Raw genomic sequence first — 18,266 nt, 5'->3', positions numbered from 1 at the left:
AAAAAAAATACTTTTTTTTTTTTTATTATTGTTATTTATTTATTTTCTTTATACCATTCAAGACTCCCATCACTTACTCACCAACAGTGTTACATAAACAAAGTAATTGTGATGAAATAATTATGACTGTGGGGTTTCCTCTAAAGCTCTTGAATATGTAGTCTTGACTGTGTTGCTTATCTGACTTTTTGTCTTATTTTCAGTACCCCCACTTTCTGAAGAGGGATGCCAACAGACTGCAGATTATGCTGCAGAGACGGAAACGCTACAAAAATCGAACCATTCTGGGCTACAAAACTTTGGCTGTAGGAGTCATCAATATGGCTGAGGTACTGCATGGTGCCTCAACTGGGGCATTGCTTTCACTCGTTTACTTTAATGTTTCGTTCTCAGACGTTTCTTGTCCCTTGAGAAACAGGACATTTTTGCTCTGAGCTTGCGTTGCATTCCTCTCTGACAGTGATTGGCATGGCTATCATGTCTTGGTTGCCAGAGAGAAGGCCTCCTGTGATACACTTTGATTATTTCTGATGATTCATTCTCATCACACGTAGTGCTGTGCTGTTCAAAATTATGGACCATCTGCCGGTGGCTTTGTATGCACTTTTCTAAAAATGGTGCATGCAGCCACGCTGTAGAAATAATGGACTGGGAGCTGGAAGTTTGTTTGGAGAAGCGATGAATAATTACATTTTTTTTCCTCTGTTTTCTTGGATCATTTAAAACTAGTCTAGGTTTTAGATGGACTTGCATGTTTGGTCTCTGTGTCATCAAGATGCCTTTTGCTGATACCTAAAAGGACTCTCTTTTCTCTATGTTTTGCTGTGTCTTGAGCTTCCTTGGAGAATCTGTGTTTGTGGTGTTTTAATGATTGATTCCTTGAAATTTAGCTTCATAAAGCAGAAAAAGATCAGTAAAAATAGCTGTACCTAGGTGTAGTTTGTTTATTGTGGAAGTGAGATGGGCATAATGGATTTTATGAGTCATGTTTATTTGGAATAACACAGGTGCTATTTTTTTTATTTATTTATTTTTTAACCACAGGAGCAGATGTGCCATCCATTCTCAGCCAAAGTTATTTTCCAGCAGTACCCTCAGGATGGGAATTGATTGATGTCTGAAAACAAGACTAATGCATTAGTGTATTTTAAAATACCACTCAGCTGCTGTTCTGTTTCAGTGTTTGCTGCTGTGAACAAACCGGCAGGCCTCTATGAATAAAGCTAGATTGGCCGTTATTGGATCCTGTTGGATAATTACATTGTCATCTCCTGTGGAGTAAACCCTCTTGTGCCCTCATTTGAAAACTAGCGGAGCATTGTGTGGGAGGAAGTCACTTATTGGACTTCGTGTGGAGCATCCGAGTGCACCCCCCACCAGCGTTTTGAGCGAAATGAGCTTGCTCCCTGTACAGCAATTCATCAAGAGAAATATTGAAAGTACCCCCCAGATGGAGCTTAGCATGAGAGCTCATCCCTTCTCATCCAATTCAAAACAGTTCAAGTAAAGTGTGTTACTGTTGGGACTGGATGATATGTGCAGATTGCCTTTGCTCATTCAGACATTCAAAATTGGAAAAGCAGTGCTGTGCTAATGAAGATTTATTTAGGGATAGTGTAGCTGTCGGCTTATAATCAGTCGGTAAATTTCTGAGCAGTGTAACAGAATCCATTTAAATCTTTGTTGGATCAGCAGTGGCTTGATAAAGAGACGGATTTCTTCCATCTTGCTTGTGTTACAGGAGGGTGTCTTTGAAATCTTTGTTTCGTGATGGTTTATCGTGGTTCTGCAAAATGTTTAGTGGAGGTCCTGCACAAGACATGAGGATATCTCAAATGTAGTGTGCACTTGATTCTGATACCACTGAGATCGGTTTATCAAACTCTGTTGCATTTACTCAACAAGATGTAATTAGAAACACTTCAGAGAAAAGGTGAAGTACAGTTTCTTGTATACATTAGCTTTGAGTTTATATCTTATGTAAAGTGGTTTTAAATTTAATGTCTGGCCTCTATGTCAAACTATGTCCAGGTGATGCAACACCCAACAGATGGAGGACAGATTCTTGGTCTCCATAGCAACGTGAAGGAGGCGCCAGTTCGTGTGGCGGAAATCAGCGTGTTCTCTCTGTCCAGCCAGCCCATTGACCATGAGGATGGTAGCGGACAAGCTGGCCGCAAGACCAAAACCTCAGGTGGGAACAGCCACCTCCTGCCTCCCCAGTGTGGGTGTGTTAGACAGGCCTGTGCCCATACTGTTCGGCCAAATCTTGCTTGTCATTTCAGCCTTCACCCTAGAGGCAGCCCTCCCTGCCGTGGCCTCTCTCTTCCCTCTTTCCACATGGCTCCTATTTCCCCAACTGAGGATAGAATAAACTCTTAATAATCCAAGGCCATCCTATGGCCAAGGGTATGTTATTCTCTTCAGCTATGGCTGTGATGTTGATGTAAGAGTTGAACAGATGTAGGACCTATTACCTTACACCGCTCTAATTCTGGACAAGGGGGAATATTGGGCTCTGTTTCGGATTCCATGCGTCTTTACTGCTGCCCTGATCCCTCGCTGTTCTGGATGTTATTAAGAAGGCTGCTCAAACATAGCAGATGAGCTCATGCACCAAATATTAAACTAGTGTCACTTTTAAAAAAATAAAAAAAAAAGGGGGGGGGGGTGAAAGATCTTTATCTTTGTCTTCTGTGCAGGGATTTTAAAAAGCACCCATCACAACCATAAAAGCACCCAAATAAGTTATTACTTAAAACAAAAAAAAAAAAGAAATTCCTTCACTTTATCTGCCCTAAGATGTCAAATGTAGTGAAATCTGCTTCTTGACAAAAGTGGTTTTTTAGTTAAAAAAAATAGTCATTAAATAAGAGAATAATATCAGTATGCTGCAATTACTGAAATGTCAATAAAATGAGACTGTGACACATAATCACAATAGAGCTCTGCAATCTAATTTGCATAACTTTTCAACAAGCAATTGGAGCAATTAATTATGCGTAATGCTGTATAATTTGTAATTGTTGGCATGTTGTCAAAACAATACATTACTGAAAAACTAAACAAAGTATGGTAAGAACACACAAGATGGAAAATTGCCTTTGGGCTCACCTAAATATCTTTGAATGATTGCAGAATATACTGAAAGCAACATTTGGTTAATTATCCAAATATATATTATTAAAGATATATTTAAGAGTTTTTCTTCACCAGTGGCAAATGTTTCTTGTAGGCATGCTCTTTTCCAGAACATCCCTTTGCCACTTCCTCTGATTTCTTCCCATCTAACCAGTTTTGATATAATGCTGCCTAAAAAAATGCACGACGTATCTCCCAGTATTCTGACATTCTTGTGTATGTTTGTGGCTGTGTTTACAACAGACCGCTCCCCAGACATGGATAATTATTCAGAGGACGATGACGACAGCTACTCATCGGAGCAGGAGGCCAGCGATGATGCAGTCCATGCCCAGGTTGGAGCCAGAAAATGTCATTGTCCTGAAAAATCAATAATTCCCAGTGCAACTGAATACAACCTCAATTCCTAATAAAAAGTTGGCACGCTGTTTAAAAACAATGATTTTCAAAACACATAAATAATTTTTTTATTCACAACAGAGCATACAATGCTTATTATATATTTAAAGTGAGACTTTTTTCATTAAAAAAAACAAACATTAGTTCATTTTGAAGATGATGGCAGCAATATGTTTCAGTAAAGAGCACCCTAGAGAAGCAGAGTCTCTCAGAGGTAAAGATGGGGCCGAGTCCTTAAATCTGCAAGAAACAGATTGAACAATAACAATAATGTTCTTTAGGTTAATTTTGTCAAGAGGTTAAATACTCATTCTATATAGTAGAGATGGTAATTTCGTTAAAAGATTCTGGAAATCTCTGTGCTTAAGGGAGATGAACAAAAATCAGTACTGGATGCCCATTATCTTCGTGAGCTCAAGAATCACTTCACTACAGACATGATTTTATTATAGAAATCACTGTATGGGCCCTGGAACGCTTTCAGAAATCTGAACACATTTCTTTGTGCCATCCACTGATGCAGGTTTAATCTCTATAATCCAAAATAGAAGCCACGTGTGGACATTCAGAAATGCTGCCATCTCCTCTGGGCCAAAGCTGACTTAGAATGGACTGAAGCAAAGTGGAAAAGAGTTCTCTAGTCAGATTAATGAAAATTTGAATCCTTTTTGCACACCATGGACATCAAGTCCTCAGGACTAAAGGAGAAACAGACCATCCAGCTTGTTATTAGCCTTCAGTTTAAAAGCTGCATTTGTGTTTATGGCACTTATAACTTGAAACTTGGGAAAAAAACCACTTTAAAAGTGTATGTTTCAGTCAGTATGTAAGTGGAACAGCTTTTTTTTTAGATTTTTTTTCTTTCTTTATGTAGGATCTTTATGATGAAGATGATGAAGTCAGGAAGCCCAAAAAAGCCCGTAGGAAAATGATCCGAACCACCTCCATGACCAGGGTGAGTTGTCCACTTTTCTGCCTCAGAACGTGATGCTCACCAATCACTGACTACGAGAGTCACCCAAGGCCTGCATGTACTGGTACACTAGCTATAAAAGAGAAAGAAGACATGTTGCATTTGTTCAAGCCATTAGGACAATGTGGATGAGCATGGAAATTACCACTGTGGGTTCACTGAACTGATAATAATGGTCTCTACAAAGAATGACTAATCCAGTGGATCAGTAACTGGGAGAGTTTATAAGCATGAGCCCAGCTGTCATACACATTTAATTGTGGTATTCATTCTCTTCTTTTTGTAGGTTCTTTTTCAAATAATTTCACGTCTAACTTTTTTTTTTCCCCTTTCTGTTTCAGCAACCTAATTTTAAACAGAAATTTGTGGCCCTGCTGAAGAGGTTTAAGGTTACAGATGAGGTGAGTTGCAAAACCAACAATCAACAAAATTGCTTTTTTTTGGGGGGGGGGGGTATTGTTTTTTTGTTTTTTTTTGTTTTTTTTTTCACCATGACCTGCTGAAATTTCTCTGCCCTTCTGTTATCAAGTCCTATTAGTCAACTGTGACACTTTCAGTTATTAAATTGCCCTTGAGGCATCAGAGTATTAGCTCAGTATTGACTGTCACTGTACAGTGTACAGCTACATCACTGCTAATGTGTTCCTGACTGGAGGAGAGTAACCAGTAAAGAAGTCGCTGTCAAAGCGTCATGGTGGCCAGCTGCATTAGCTGTGTCCTCATGGATTTCTGATTCATTCATTTCCATCAGCAGCCATTCACATGTAGAAGCCATTAATGGCCTAATTTCCTACATTTCAATTTGATGATGGAGATTTATTTTGTATTTCTTTAATAGCTTTAAATAAAGGTTTCTCTGGATTTTCAGGTTTTTTATAAAAAAAACTCTCTGTCCAGCTAGGAGCAGCCGGAGTGTTTCTCCTGCTTCGGTGTTAAGCCGAAAACGGGAAAACACACAGCTGAACAGTCATTGTTGTAATGTCTGAGTCATTGCGGCTTAAAATGGATCCAGTATTTGTAGGTTATATTAACATCAACATGTCTGAGATCTGAAGAATATTTAGAGCGACTCCACTGAATGAAACATCTTCATCAGGCCATTTTTCTGTCCATGTGTTTTTTTTTTATCACACCATTTAGGTCATTTATGGAAAATTGGTCTGCAATGAAGCTTGGAAATGCAACGTGACTTCACAGTTAAATGTAGCTGTCACATGATGTTTAAATTATTTTGTCATTAACAGATGTGTCATATTCACACTGTAATGGGTGGGTAACCTGTTACAGCTGCAGAGTTCATGAATACATGATTCAGCAGAGCTGATTTCAAGGCTGTTGAGATTTACATCCTGTTTATTAAGCCTGTATATAAGATGTACGTATAAAATGGAAGAATGAAAACACACCAATTATTATTTTTAGTTCCATCCATCTATCTACGAAAGCCTGATGGATCATGGATGGATGGATGTTGGGTCAGTGACATCTGTGGCATCATTCTTCCTGCCTAGGCTGTCAAACTGAATAAAGGCTGGCATTCCTTTCACCCACTTCTTTAAGTTTTATGTGATGAAAACCCTAAGGACCAATTGCTGTTTAAGTGATGTAATCTAATGACACTTCCAATAACCTCTAGGCCTTCATAGTTGTGTTTTGCTGGATGGTTCTGGAAGCTTCAGGTGGCCCAGTGATCTTTTATCGTGGTTCATGTCACTAATCTCTTTCTTGTAGCAGGGAAGAGTGCAAGGCTACAGCTCTATAAATACATAGCCAGGAAGAGGAGAGGGGACAGACTGTGTTTATCTGCTCCCCGCCAGCTCCTGCTCTTATGGAGTGGCATTAATCACCTGATTAGTCCACAAGCCTGCCTGTGCTCAGTTCCTATGATATACATCCTCACTGTGCAGCACCTTAGCTCGCCTCTATCACTCACTTACCTTTTAATTACCTTGCTGAGAGCTAAAGCTGGGGATGTATTTATTACTTAGATTTTTTTCCCCCCCATTTTTTAATTTTTTGTTTTTTGTTTTTTGTTTTTTCCTTGGCATAGATTTTCTTATTTTATCACCCTCTGTGTTCTTATTTGTTCTTTTAAGCCCAATTAGTCCATATGTGGCAATGACCAGCTGGTGCATATGAACATTGACTTCCTATATCTATTTATTCATGGCCATGATAACAATCCCTGTTGTGAAGATTAATCTAACCTGTGTGGCAGGTTCTGGACTCTGACCCAGTGGACCAGACCCAGGAAGTGGAGGAGGATCTGGACTTGTTGTATGACAGTTTGGAAGTGTACAACCAGAGCGACAGTGGGCCAGAGATGGAGGACAATGAGAGTGTCCTGAGTACTCCCAAGCCCAAACTCAAGTATGTTTGTTCTCAGCTGTTTTCTTCAAGGGCCACCTTTCATAAATGCTAAAATGTCTCTTTATTTTGTGCTATGGCTAACATGTTGGATATAATGTAGACCATTAGGAATGTTGGTAAATATTGCTGGTAAAGATTAACGCATACATTGGCAAGAAAAAATGAATTAATTGGTTGTAGATTATCTGATCTCCACCAGTGTAACTACAAGTACAAACTCTGCCGTTGAAGACTATAAGTTAATCACTGGATTTAATAGCTAGTAGCATTTCAGGTAACAGTCTTAAAGACTGAGTTTATATCTACCATATTGTGAGGATGTCTGCCGTGAAGCACCACGTTGAGCTTTGTGTTGACTTAAGGCCTCCAACAAGAGGCTCCCTGCTGGGTTTTCTTGTATCCATAGTGTCTGAACAAATAAAACGGTACATGAACACTGCAAAGATGACTTCCAGCTGATCACCTGGGGCGTAAAATCTATGCCTCACAAGTGGAAGGGGATGACAGAAAGTTTGTTAAACAGTAAGGAAAAGCAAAGACTACTTAGATGTTTTAAAAAATGGCTGTATTACTTTGTTTTTTCAGTATTTTCAATTAACATGATCACATTTTATCAAAAGCTTGACTTGTTTTGGAGAATTAATGAGAAGAGATTATGTGTGACAGGTTAGCTTTTCATTTGCTCTTTTTCTATGCTTAACGACCAACCAGTGAGCACTCTTACCAAGAGATAGTTCTATGAGGGGAATCAGCTGGAAAAAAAATGCTGACAGTTTGATAATGTCACACACCATCATTTTTAACCTGAACAGAGCTTCAGTAACATGACAAACGTTCCTGGCAGCTAGTTGTTGGTTTTGTGTGTGGTCAAGATAGTTGCTTTCTATGTAATACGCTGGCATGAACACCAGAGCTGTGCAATGATTTGCATATGGTAAATTCATGAACAAGGATGTCAACTGGCGCAGATTATTTCATTTAGCCCGAAGCTGTTTCTTTGTAACATGCAGTGTTAGGCTTGTGGAATCAACCATGCAGCCACTTCTAAATCCATTCAGAGCTTTTGTCATACATGAACCGATGAATAAATAAGATATTTGAGTTATAGTTCTTTTAATTTTATGGAAATCCTTCATGCTTTATCATAAGAGAGAGACCTCTCTTTTGTCTAAGTTGTTTTTTTTTACCAGTCTAAGTTACTGACTTGTTACCTTGACTTTGCTCCAATTTTCTGATCCCCCAACTTCAGTTAGCCTGAAAATTCACATCATTTCCAATTTGGTCTGAATTTATCTGTGATGTTAAGAACCTTTGAATAATTTCTTCCAAATATGTCCTTATTTCTTTTAGATATAAAGGTTATAAAAAGAGTTTTTTTTTTCATGTTCTTAATGATAATTTATAATTGTGTCTGTTTTCAGGCCGTTTTTTGAAGGGATGTCCCACTCCAGCTCCCAGACCGAGATCGGAAGCATACACAGCCAAAAAAGCCAGCAGAGAGAGTTGTCCTGTCCTGTAAGTTGATCAACCAGCCACTCTGTGAGCAGACTTGCCTTTTGGAGCCTCATTGTTTACCCACGAAGCTGTGCTTCTCAATTGTTTGAGATCCTTCTTGTAAACAGTGCGACTATAAAGGAATTGCTCCACTGTTGAAATATCTGGCAGCTCTCTGTGCTGTTGTAGCTCAGGGATTCCCAAAGACATAACACAGGCAAGACTGAGCATGAGTGCAATGCAGCCACCAACAGAAAGTGATGGGGAGACTTGAGCCCTTACCCTACCCACCCCTGCAGCCCATCTGTATTTATAGGGACCGACACCAGATGACCTTTCCACCACCATCTCAACGCACACTCAGACACAACTATGCTTCCATGCTCCACAAGGAAGTTAGATGGAGCAATGCTCAACTCCTACTCAGAGATTTATGGGCTATTAGAACAACATGAGCAGAGAAAGAGACATGTTGAGTCTGATGACAAGAGGGAGAGAGAGATGTTTATAAATATCTAGGAATCCATTTTAGCTTGTAATGAAATAGCTCAGAGCATTTCAGACTGCTGTGGCCTCCATTTTGTTGTTGTCCGTTGCAACTTTGTAAACATGTTTTGCAGCCAGAGAGAAAAGTCTTTGATCTGATATTAAAATAAATTGAAGCAGATGTTACAAGATGCACTTCAATGCTTTCAGTGGAGTGAACCTGTGCACATAACCATGCGAGTTTCCCTGTTCTGGAGCTGATATGTGAACAACAATGATGGGCTGTAAAATGTTGCCATTTGTTTTCACCGGAAAAGTGACTAATGTGTGGCCGTGTGTTTTCATCCTGCAGAGCGGAGAGTTTCTGACCGTGGACAGATGTAAAGTGCAGGGAGGAGGCCGATATCAAGATGACAGCAGTGCAGACACAACTGTTCGGGTATGTTTTTGGAACAGCAGTGCATTATTTAAACTAAATCCCCTTGAGCATCTCTTTCTTACATTTTTCCTCTTCCAACCCCCTACCCTCTTCTCTTGAGTGCCCTCCCATGGGTCTTTGTCGTTTTCTGAGAAAAAGAACAGAGGGCGGGGGTAAGCAAGGGCAGACAAACCAAACAGCACAGTCATCCATTATGGATCAGTAAAGCAGACAAGGCAGCTCCATGCTGGATAACTCCTGACTGATGAGGACTGAAAGAGGGGCATTGGGGTTTGTTGTGGTTTTGCTGCTGTCAGGTCAGCATAACCTTGTTCATCTAGCCGCGGCTCCCCCTCTGCGTACAAGGCAGCCGTCTCAGCGCACCGCTCCACTAACCCAATTTGAAGTGATATCAAAGCTGCAGGAGCAATGTTTCCTAAGCTACCAGCTGAGAAACCAAGACATTTAGTGTCTTCTGTCAAAGTGGGCTTGCATCTTTATTTCAACCTTAAAAAAAACTAAGCACAGTTCTTCACCGGCCAGCAGCTCCTAACCTAATGCTTCACCTCAGCTTTATTTCCCCTTACAGTGCTGGCTGCAGATGCACCACACAGAAACAGAGAATGGTGTAGTTTGATTAGACATGACACATTCTATTTGCAGGTCTTAAAAAGGACTTGGAAAGGTACTGAAATATCTTCGATTAAAGTTTTCTAGGTGTTGCATTTTTTTTCTTTTGCCTGCCATAGACACAAACATTAAATCTAAGCTGTCAGCACAGAGATTCTGGTACTCTTCATGGATAGTGGATTTCAGAGAGCTGAATAACATAAAGGGGCAAATGCATAGATTTTTTTTTTTTTTTTTTTTGGAGCTGTGTGTCAGTTCTGCCACTTATTTGGGTCAAAACATGAGCCACTGTGCATAAAGGAATAAAAAGCTACAAGGCACCCTTTTGATGTTTCATGTTTTTTTTTTCTGATGTCTGTCCTTGCACATTCAAACATAAAGTAGTAACAGTCCCTATCAAGGAATAAGAGGGTCCCACTCAGGTCTGGACTCTGTGAGGGCAGTTTATATGTGGAAATGGTGTTTGCCCGCTGAACCACTCCTTTACAATTTTTTACTTCTTTGTTTTCCATTGTTTGTGAAAAGTTACAGAATTCCAGTTTTTGTAGCATTTTCGGAACGGTGCAGACAATACCTGCGGAGCATGATGAACATCAGTCATGTCCTCCTTCAGCTCTCTTGGCTCATATTTGCTTTGTCTTTGGGGTCCAGGAGCCAGAGACTGACGACAGTGGACCAGTTCCAGGGGAGGTGAACAGCTGGGATGTCAACACTGAACGTATGACCAGCACTGTTGGCAAGCTCTGCAAGACAGAATCCCAAAACCACATGTCTCCCAGGTACACTGTTCATCACTACATCTGGAAAAAAAAACAGTCAGAAAAGCAAATGAAATCAGCATCTGTATTTATTATGCACGTTAAACTTTACATGTTATTAGAAACAATCATTCTCTTTTTGCCATTCTCTTAAATTTAACAAATTCGATATCTATTCATAAAACTTGGAGATTGATCTTTTTTACACGTCTTCTTTTCCGATGACGTGACTCTACTTTGTGTGACTTATCGAGGCTCAGCGAGATCTTAGCACATATACACACAACTGGTTTCCTGTGTCGCCTTCGTCCAAAATCCGCTTCTCTTGCTGAGATAATGTCACATTTACATGTTTTCATTCACCAGTGTGGATTACAGTCATCTTTAAAGTATTTTGCAGCATATTAGCGCTCACATTTATCTAAGAATGTGTTTTATATTCAAGAAAAATAGGTGGTGTTACACAATTAGCTGTAAATGAATTGATATCGAATCAGATTTAATCAAATTAAAACAGGCTGCTGTGCGCGCCGACGCAAAAGATGGCGGTGCACACGGACGCAGCGGCTCACAGCGCTCCTTATTTAAATCTCATTGTACTTTGTATAATGACAATAAAGGCTCTCTATTATATTCTTCTATTCTGTGAATTGAATCAAATCGATTCAGGAAATTAGTGACGACACCCAGCCCTAGTCTTAAAACCAGTTTATTAGGTTCCTCACCCTCTCTGACATTATGTTGAGCTCCTTGTGTTTTGCGTCCTCAGTAAAGTGGAGAACAGGCTGCAGAGACGTCCTCGCAGCACCTCCATGAAAGACAGACAAAACTCAAAGGCGCAGAGCGACAGGACCAGCAGCATCGACAGCGAGTGCTCGCCAGACTCACGACTAATTGCGCAAGTAAATGTCACACACCCATAAGTATGACGTTCTAGATCAATGTTTTTCAGATGTTTTTATTCCGTTGGAAATGTACTGGCTTGTTTCAGTGTGTGACCCTCTGCTACTCATCTCTCCTGAAGGTTCCCAGAAAGTCTGTGTACGACCAGCTAAACCAGATACTCATCTCAGATGAACGTCTGCCAGAGAGTATCATTCTCATCAACACTACAGAGTGGCAAGGACAGGTGTGTGTTTTTCCATACACGAGTCTTCACAATTCCTTTTTACATACATTTGTTCATATGTGCAGCAGAAACAAGAATCATGAAGAATGGGGCCGTCTTGTTAGCTATGCTTCAAGCTTTACACGACATGCAAACACAATATTCTAATGCAGTGTTTGCTTTTATATATTGGCATCGCAGTAGCATGTGTTTCCAAGCCGACCAGCACTGCCTCTTGTATACCCATTAACTCTTCGTATCTCTCTGTTTGTTTCTGTACAGTATGTAGCCGACTTGCTCCATGAACAGGGCCAGCCCATTGTCTCCACATGCTCTGCTGCAGATGTTCAGGCTGCTTTCAACACTATCGTTACTCGCATCCAGAGATTGTGAGTCACGTATATACATGCACACACTTTGGTTAAATGACACAAGCCATCAGAAAGTGTGATCTTGTTTCCCCTGTTATCTCGGACCGATCCTTTGCTAGTCATGGCTGTTTATAGTGGCACCCTGCCAGAGAATTCCTGGACTCTGTCAGTCATGTCAGTGAGGTGCTTTCTGTCTGCACATGTTCTTCGTGTTTTCTCATGATAGGTTATAGTTGCAGCTTTCCTCTCTCTTTCCTCGACCCATCTGCTTGGCTGTCTTCTTCTTGGGATGCCATGATAGTAGGAGACAAGGCTGTGTCAGTTTTGCTATACTTATTCTGTTAAACTTGTCTCCTTAAACCAGCTGAACTGCAGCTTGTCAACACTTAACACATCTGCTCCTCAGTCAAGCTGATGCTTCGAGAGGCCATGCCACCTAGAACCATGCACGTCTATGATGTTATCATGCTCACCCAGCACTGTCACAGCCTTTAGCTGCCAGTCTGATTTTAATGTTGCCACTGAGAGTAAGAGAGGCATATTTGATTTTCTAGTTCTGCTATTGAACAATATATCTCATCCAAATACTGTTTATCTTAAAAGTTCTGGATTTAGTTTTTGATTGATTATAACCTGCAAAAAATTCAATCCCATGTAGAGACAACTTTGTAAAACTTTATTGACCCAACTGAACTGACTGCAGCTTGACTTTATTATCACTCTTTTATAGATTTTTTTTTTTTTAGTTTGAAAAAGGTCTTGCAGATACTTGCAAGTACTAAGCTTAACAAATTCTGACAAGGCACAGTCTGGCTCTTAAAGTAGGTGAGACCAGCTGTAAAGCAGGAAGTGCTTATTAATATATAAATCTATCTTTTAGACTCCTATAATTTCTTTCACGCACCATCTCTGACCCACATTTCTCATAAATTGGATTTTTGTCTTTTCTTTATTATTCATTTTCTCTGTCCTCTTCTTAAACTTTTGCAGCTGCAACTGCAATGCACAGACACCACCGACGATGAAGGTGGCGGTAGCAGGCGACCAGAGTTACCTCAGTACCATCCTGAGGTTCTTTGTGGAGCAGCTGGCCAATAAGACTCCTGATTGGCTCAGTTATATACGTTTCCTGGTGATTCCCATTGGTACGTCAACTGGTATGTCTGAGTGCGAGGTCCAGTCAAAGATAGTGTTTTTCTTTTTCACATAGAGTTTTTTTTTCTGCATTTTTACACAGGTTCTCATCCCCTTGCAAAGTATGTGGCTTCCTTTGATAGTCGCTTCAACAGCATCTTTATGGATACTGCATGGAGGGAGCTGTTCTGCAGGACAGAACGGCCCACCTCAGGTAGGACACGTCTCTCTCTAATCAAGCTCTAAAGCAAGACTGCATCTCTAATGAGTAGCCAACTTGAAAATGAAAGAAATGGAGTCAGATTACAGGTCAAAGGCTGATTAAGAGTGGGAGAAATCATTTCTTCTTATTGCAAATGAAAGCAACGGCCAGTTTTAGACCATTCTTATTCTAACTCTTAACTCTTTATTTGAATATGTTAAATAATCAAATATTACTACACAACAGTCATGTTGGATAACATGCTCAAAGGAAAGAGGCTCAAGCTTATTTAGACTCAACCCTTCTCCACAAACAGTTAATCAGCCAACCAGCCCCTATTTACATTCAGTGCTCATGTTTATACGTTCATATTTAAAAAAAAAAATACATATGTTTGCACATAGTGAAGTATTCGTCTATGTGCAAATCAAATGGATTTTCTTTGAACTTGGTCATTCTTGGACATTTTTTCAGTTTGTCCCCCATAATATGTTTTTTTTATTAAGCTTTGAGGTTTTAGTTCCATCTTCCTTCTCTGTAAGGAATATGAAGTTGACGTTAGTTTGTTTAGACGCATATTAAATTCCTGTTTGCTATGAGCCTGTCGTTTTGTATGATCAGCCTCTGAAATCATGTCACATTCCACTTCATTCCTCAGAGCCAAATGTTAAACGTGCCTGTCCACAGCAAGTAAAAAACATGTTTTCAGTTAGTTTAAAAGATCAAAAGCCTTTATTATCAATACAGTGACTCATAAAATCCACCGAATATGACTCCATAAAATAAACACAACACTGATGTATTTGGATTTGTTAGAATTTTTAACCATGATCAGCTCTACCAGGCAAGTGTGACAGTACACTGAGGAAGCGGAAAAACCATCTTTATAAGATGTCGCTAACATCCCAGCATCCATGACAGCGTGGCATATCATCACACACTCTCATCACTTTTCCTGTCTCAACTAGCCTGACTAGCAACTCCTATTTTCACTTATTAATTTATGAAATTTAATCCTTAAAGGTGCCAGAGTCACAGTGTCACTCAGCACAGAGACGCATCTCGGAGAGGAGGGGTCACGTGGAAAAGAAATGACAGATGCCAGAAAGTGTTGGGAAGCTGTTATCCCAAAACAAGACTGTTTCTGAAAGGAATGGCTTATATGTGTTTCCACTTTAAAGAAATGCTTAAAAGCAATTGAAGATAGATTTGTGTTAAAATGTGTAAATCAACATTTTAAGTTGCCAAAGATGAATGCAGGGCTTCATGTTATCTACAAGCCTTTTGTTTAGTATTCAGTTTCTCTTGTAATTGTGTCATCCGGCTGATTTAACCCACATTTTAATGGCATTTAACACGCAGCATTCCCTGTCTCCTTAATTCAGTGGGATGTAAATGATTAATGCACCGTCTCCTAGCAATCTGATGTATGTGGAAAATTTGCATTTGCATCAGTTGCCTTGCAGCTTGTTAATCAGACATAAAACAGCAGAGGCATGTGGGTAACGATCGGTTTCTCTGCTCCCTGCAGATAACATAGATGTAGCAGGACGAGTCATTCAGTATCTGGCCGGTGCCAATGTGTCCCACCAGTTTCCCATCTCAGAAGCCATGCTCACCTACAAACAAAAGAGGTAAACTAACTCTGCATATTTATTCACTGCATATTTGTGTATGAATGTATGCATGTATGTATTTGTGCCATTTGTGCTTATAACAAACCTTTGTTGCAATGTTTTCTAACAAGTAGTATTATCATAGTATTGTCTTCTATTTTGTTTAACTAAAATTTAGTCTTAGTCATCATTATGATTTCAGCTCTTTTATAAGTAGAAACCAGCTAAACTGCATGAGGGACATGTCTGAATGACTATGCATGCCAGCATGCAGCTACAGGTACATACATTAAACAAGCACACAAGTTGCTGAGAATTATGGGAATTAGTTAACACATTAGACTCACAAAAAAACAGCTTTTGCTTAACTATAAATGTTTTGTTTTGGTTTTATTTACTCCGTAAAGCAAATATTTATGGGACATTTAAAATAGTGGCAATTAGAACTTTGTCTAATGTTTTGACCCAGTTGTCTCAAAGACTAATACGCAAACACAGACTCATTCAGCGAGACAACCCTTTGCATTTCTCTGTGCATTTGCTTGTTTTCTTTCCGAGGTTTGACCAAACCCTTTCCCTCTTAGTAAGAGTGGCTTCCTATTGGTCAGAAGGTACCAAATACAACACAGTTTTAACACTGTTGCATTCCTTCTCCTCCCCTTTTCCCCTTTGATTTGCTTTCAAGGAAAAGAAGTTTGTATTTTGATTTTTATATCAGGTATCTAACTCAACTCTTGTTTTGTTTTGCCCTCCTTATTTTCCCTTCTCCATTTGGCCTGATTTCCTTGCTGTGTCTTAACATTTCCCTTTTCACATTCGATGCTCACTCTAACTTCACTTTGTCCTGAGTTGTTCCTGTGGTTTGGTGTGACTTTGATTCTTTCTCTGTCTTCTGTGTTGTTGCTGTGAAGATTTGCCTAACAACCTTTAAAACAAATGTTTGCATAAGGAATTGGTGTTCTGATGCATATTCATTATTAACCCCATAAGTGATGTTAAAACCAAAACAGACATATCTTTGTTTTAGATTTGTTTACTAAGTATTCTCATTCATTTGCATAAAATACACCAACAACTAAAACTGGGAATAAATTATCAGTTTTCTTTTGTTTCTGTTCCGAACTGCATGAAATATCCTAGCTATTCACAAAAAGTTGATTTTTTTCCCCCACATATACACCCACATAAACATAAATTGCAACAATGCCTACCTTATGAAGGATTTGCATTTGCACCACATTTTTACAGCTCAGGATACTTGTTGTTTCCTTTTTAAGTTTCTGTTTACTGTCATTTGTTTTCGGTTGGGCAGATGTTTCCTTGTTTACAATGTAAACAGTGTCGAATTTGTTTTAATTTAAGACACGTCTAAAATCTTTGATGGCACAGCCACATTCAATACATTTGTGTTGAAACTAGCTATTTGTCAGGATTTCAGTTCACTTTGCTAAACCTTGAAATTGTCATGCATAACATCTTCAAAAAAGAAAGTATCCTTTCAGTTTTAAGGTTTTATGTATCAGAACATAATAAATAGAAAGATGATCTGATTCTAATCAGAAATGTGGAAAACATAACTTTAAAAGAACATATTTGTTTGAAAGAGTCTCAGAAAAAAAACATTTGGTTTGCAAAGCTTCACCTGAGCAAACCACATGATTTCTGGAACAGCGTGCTTTGAAAGGAAAAGACAGCATAGCAGCACAAACCTCATACTGACTGTCAAGCACGGTGGTGGAGGGCTGATGATTTGGGCTTGACCTTGCAGTCACTGAGTTGAGCGTTGCTCTGTTTACCAAAATATTGTCCAGTCAAATGTAAAGCGGTCTGACATGTAATGCTAGACCTGAACTGTGTCAGTGAATAAGGACCCTAAACACATCAACAAATATATAACAGAATCACTGAAAAAGAGAAGAGTCGAGATGTTTCAGTGACCTAGTGAAAGTCTAGACCTCAGCCTGATTGAAAGACTGAGAAAGACCTTAAAAGAGCTTAGTAAAAACAAACGTTGCTCCAATCATTAAAGTAGCAGTGTAAACAGTAAACCAGATTTCTTGTACAAGTGATGTGAGAGACTGATTATTTCATACAGAAAACTGCACAGACTTGGTGCAGACCACTTTTTTCCTTAAACACTAGAATCAAAGAAAGATATCCTGCATGAGGATGCATAGCAAGCATGAAGATTTTTGGGGAAACTAGAGTTGATATGGATCCAGTCTACTCGGCTTGTAGAAGCAGCACATCGTAGACTTCATGCTTTTCCTCTTTGCAAAAACATGTACTGTTGAAAGGGGTGACTTACTCAACACTAAAAAGTAATTTTGTCAAGTAGCTGCACACCCACCAAGTCTGGGCCTAACTCTCCCCTCTGATTACATGTAAAAATAGATCTCTTATCCTACCAATAGCTGACTAGAGAGGCTCCCTCTAGTTCAGGTTGTAAGGAGCGGTCCTTTCCATTCATCTCATTGTAACGTGACCCTTCCACCAGAGCCAATCATGTGCCATTTCCGCTGCGATGGGACATGGTGTAAGCCATCCCACAGCCATCTTTCCTCCAGGACCATTGTTTGTGTGCACTTCTGGAGTGTTAAAATGTTCAAACCCACTTCTTGCTATCCTCACAGACTTTTTCCTTTTTTTTTTTTTAACTCTTCATCCACAGCCCTGATGAGGACTCCTGTCAGAAATTCGTGCCATTTATTGGGGTAAGAATCGGTTTCCCACACAAAATCAGCCAAACATGATTAATTTGTTCTGGTTTGTTGATGTTTTACACTGAGACTTGTTCTCTCTTGCAGGTTGTGAAAGTTGGAATTGTGGAGCAAAGCCTTTCAACCTCAAGTATGTAACTGTGATTTTTTTTTAAATATTATCGTCATTTATAAAGTTTGTGTCTTTTGTTATTTTTCTTTAATGACATGCTTTTTTTTTCCCTTACAAATCACAGTGGACTCAGACGATGCGATGGGAGGCAACACAAGCATTTTGTCCTCCCCGACGCCCCCATCGGCTGGCCCGTATGGGAAGGAGATTGGGAGCACCCCCCCACAGTCTCCCTCTGTGTCCACCGCCCTGTCTGGAGCAGGGTACGACATTACATCCCACTTTTCTCTCCCACTGTAGCTTTTATTTTCAGCTGCGTTTTAGCATGGTTTAC

At 39.6% G+C, this 18,266-nt stretch overlaps 1 protein-coding gene across 2 annotated transcripts in view; it reads left to right on the top strand.

Moving 5' to 3' along the window:
• The window catches only part of zmp:0000000755 (phosphofurin acidic cluster sorting protein 2), a 47,940-nt gene that overhangs the window by 26,288 nt on the left and 3,386 nt on the right, over positions 1 to 18,266 (top strand). Inside the window, exons 4-22 of one of the 2 annotated variants that reach the window (XM_042010255.1) lie at positions 204 to 329; positions 2,032 to 2,194; positions 3,385 to 3,476; positions 4,415 to 4,495; positions 4,855 to 4,914; positions 6,732 to 6,883; positions 8,305 to 8,398; positions 9,216 to 9,302; positions 10,563 to 10,690; positions 11,439 to 11,571; positions 11,694 to 11,798; positions 12,060 to 12,166; positions 13,139 to 13,293; positions 13,386 to 13,496; positions 15,016 to 15,118; positions 15,786 to 15,818; positions 17,772 to 17,814; positions 17,908 to 17,950; positions 18,057 to 18,195. In XM_042010255.1, coding sequence (XP_041866189.1) covers positions 204 to 329; positions 2,032 to 2,194; positions 3,385 to 3,476; positions 4,415 to 4,495; positions 4,855 to 4,914; positions 6,732 to 6,883; positions 8,305 to 8,398; positions 9,216 to 9,302; positions 10,563 to 10,690; positions 11,439 to 11,571; positions 11,694 to 11,798; positions 12,060 to 12,166; positions 13,139 to 13,293; positions 13,386 to 13,496; positions 15,016 to 15,118; positions 15,786 to 15,818; positions 17,772 to 17,814; positions 17,908 to 17,950; positions 18,057 to 18,195 — 1,955 coding nt within the window. The remainder of the gene's footprint in view (positions 1 to 203; positions 330 to 2,031; positions 2,195 to 3,384; positions 3,477 to 4,414; positions 4,496 to 4,854; positions 4,915 to 6,731; positions 6,884 to 8,304; positions 8,399 to 9,215; positions 9,303 to 10,562; positions 10,691 to 11,438; positions 11,572 to 11,693; positions 11,799 to 12,059; positions 12,167 to 13,138; positions 13,294 to 13,385; positions 13,497 to 15,015; positions 15,119 to 15,785; positions 15,819 to 17,771; positions 17,815 to 17,907; positions 17,951 to 18,056; positions 18,196 to 18,266) is intronic. The other variant, XM_042010256.1, reaches the window with a different exon arrangement.

Source organism: Melanotaenia boesemani, chromosome 16, assembly GCF_017639745.1.
Source record: "Melanotaenia boesemani isolate fMelBoe1 chromosome 16, fMelBoe1.pri, whole genome shotgun sequence".
NCBI classification, from domain to species: Eukaryota; Metazoa; Chordata; class Actinopteri; order Atheriniformes; family Melanotaeniidae; genus Melanotaenia; species Melanotaenia boesemani.
This window is presented reverse-complemented; position numbering and strand designations above follow the sequence as displayed.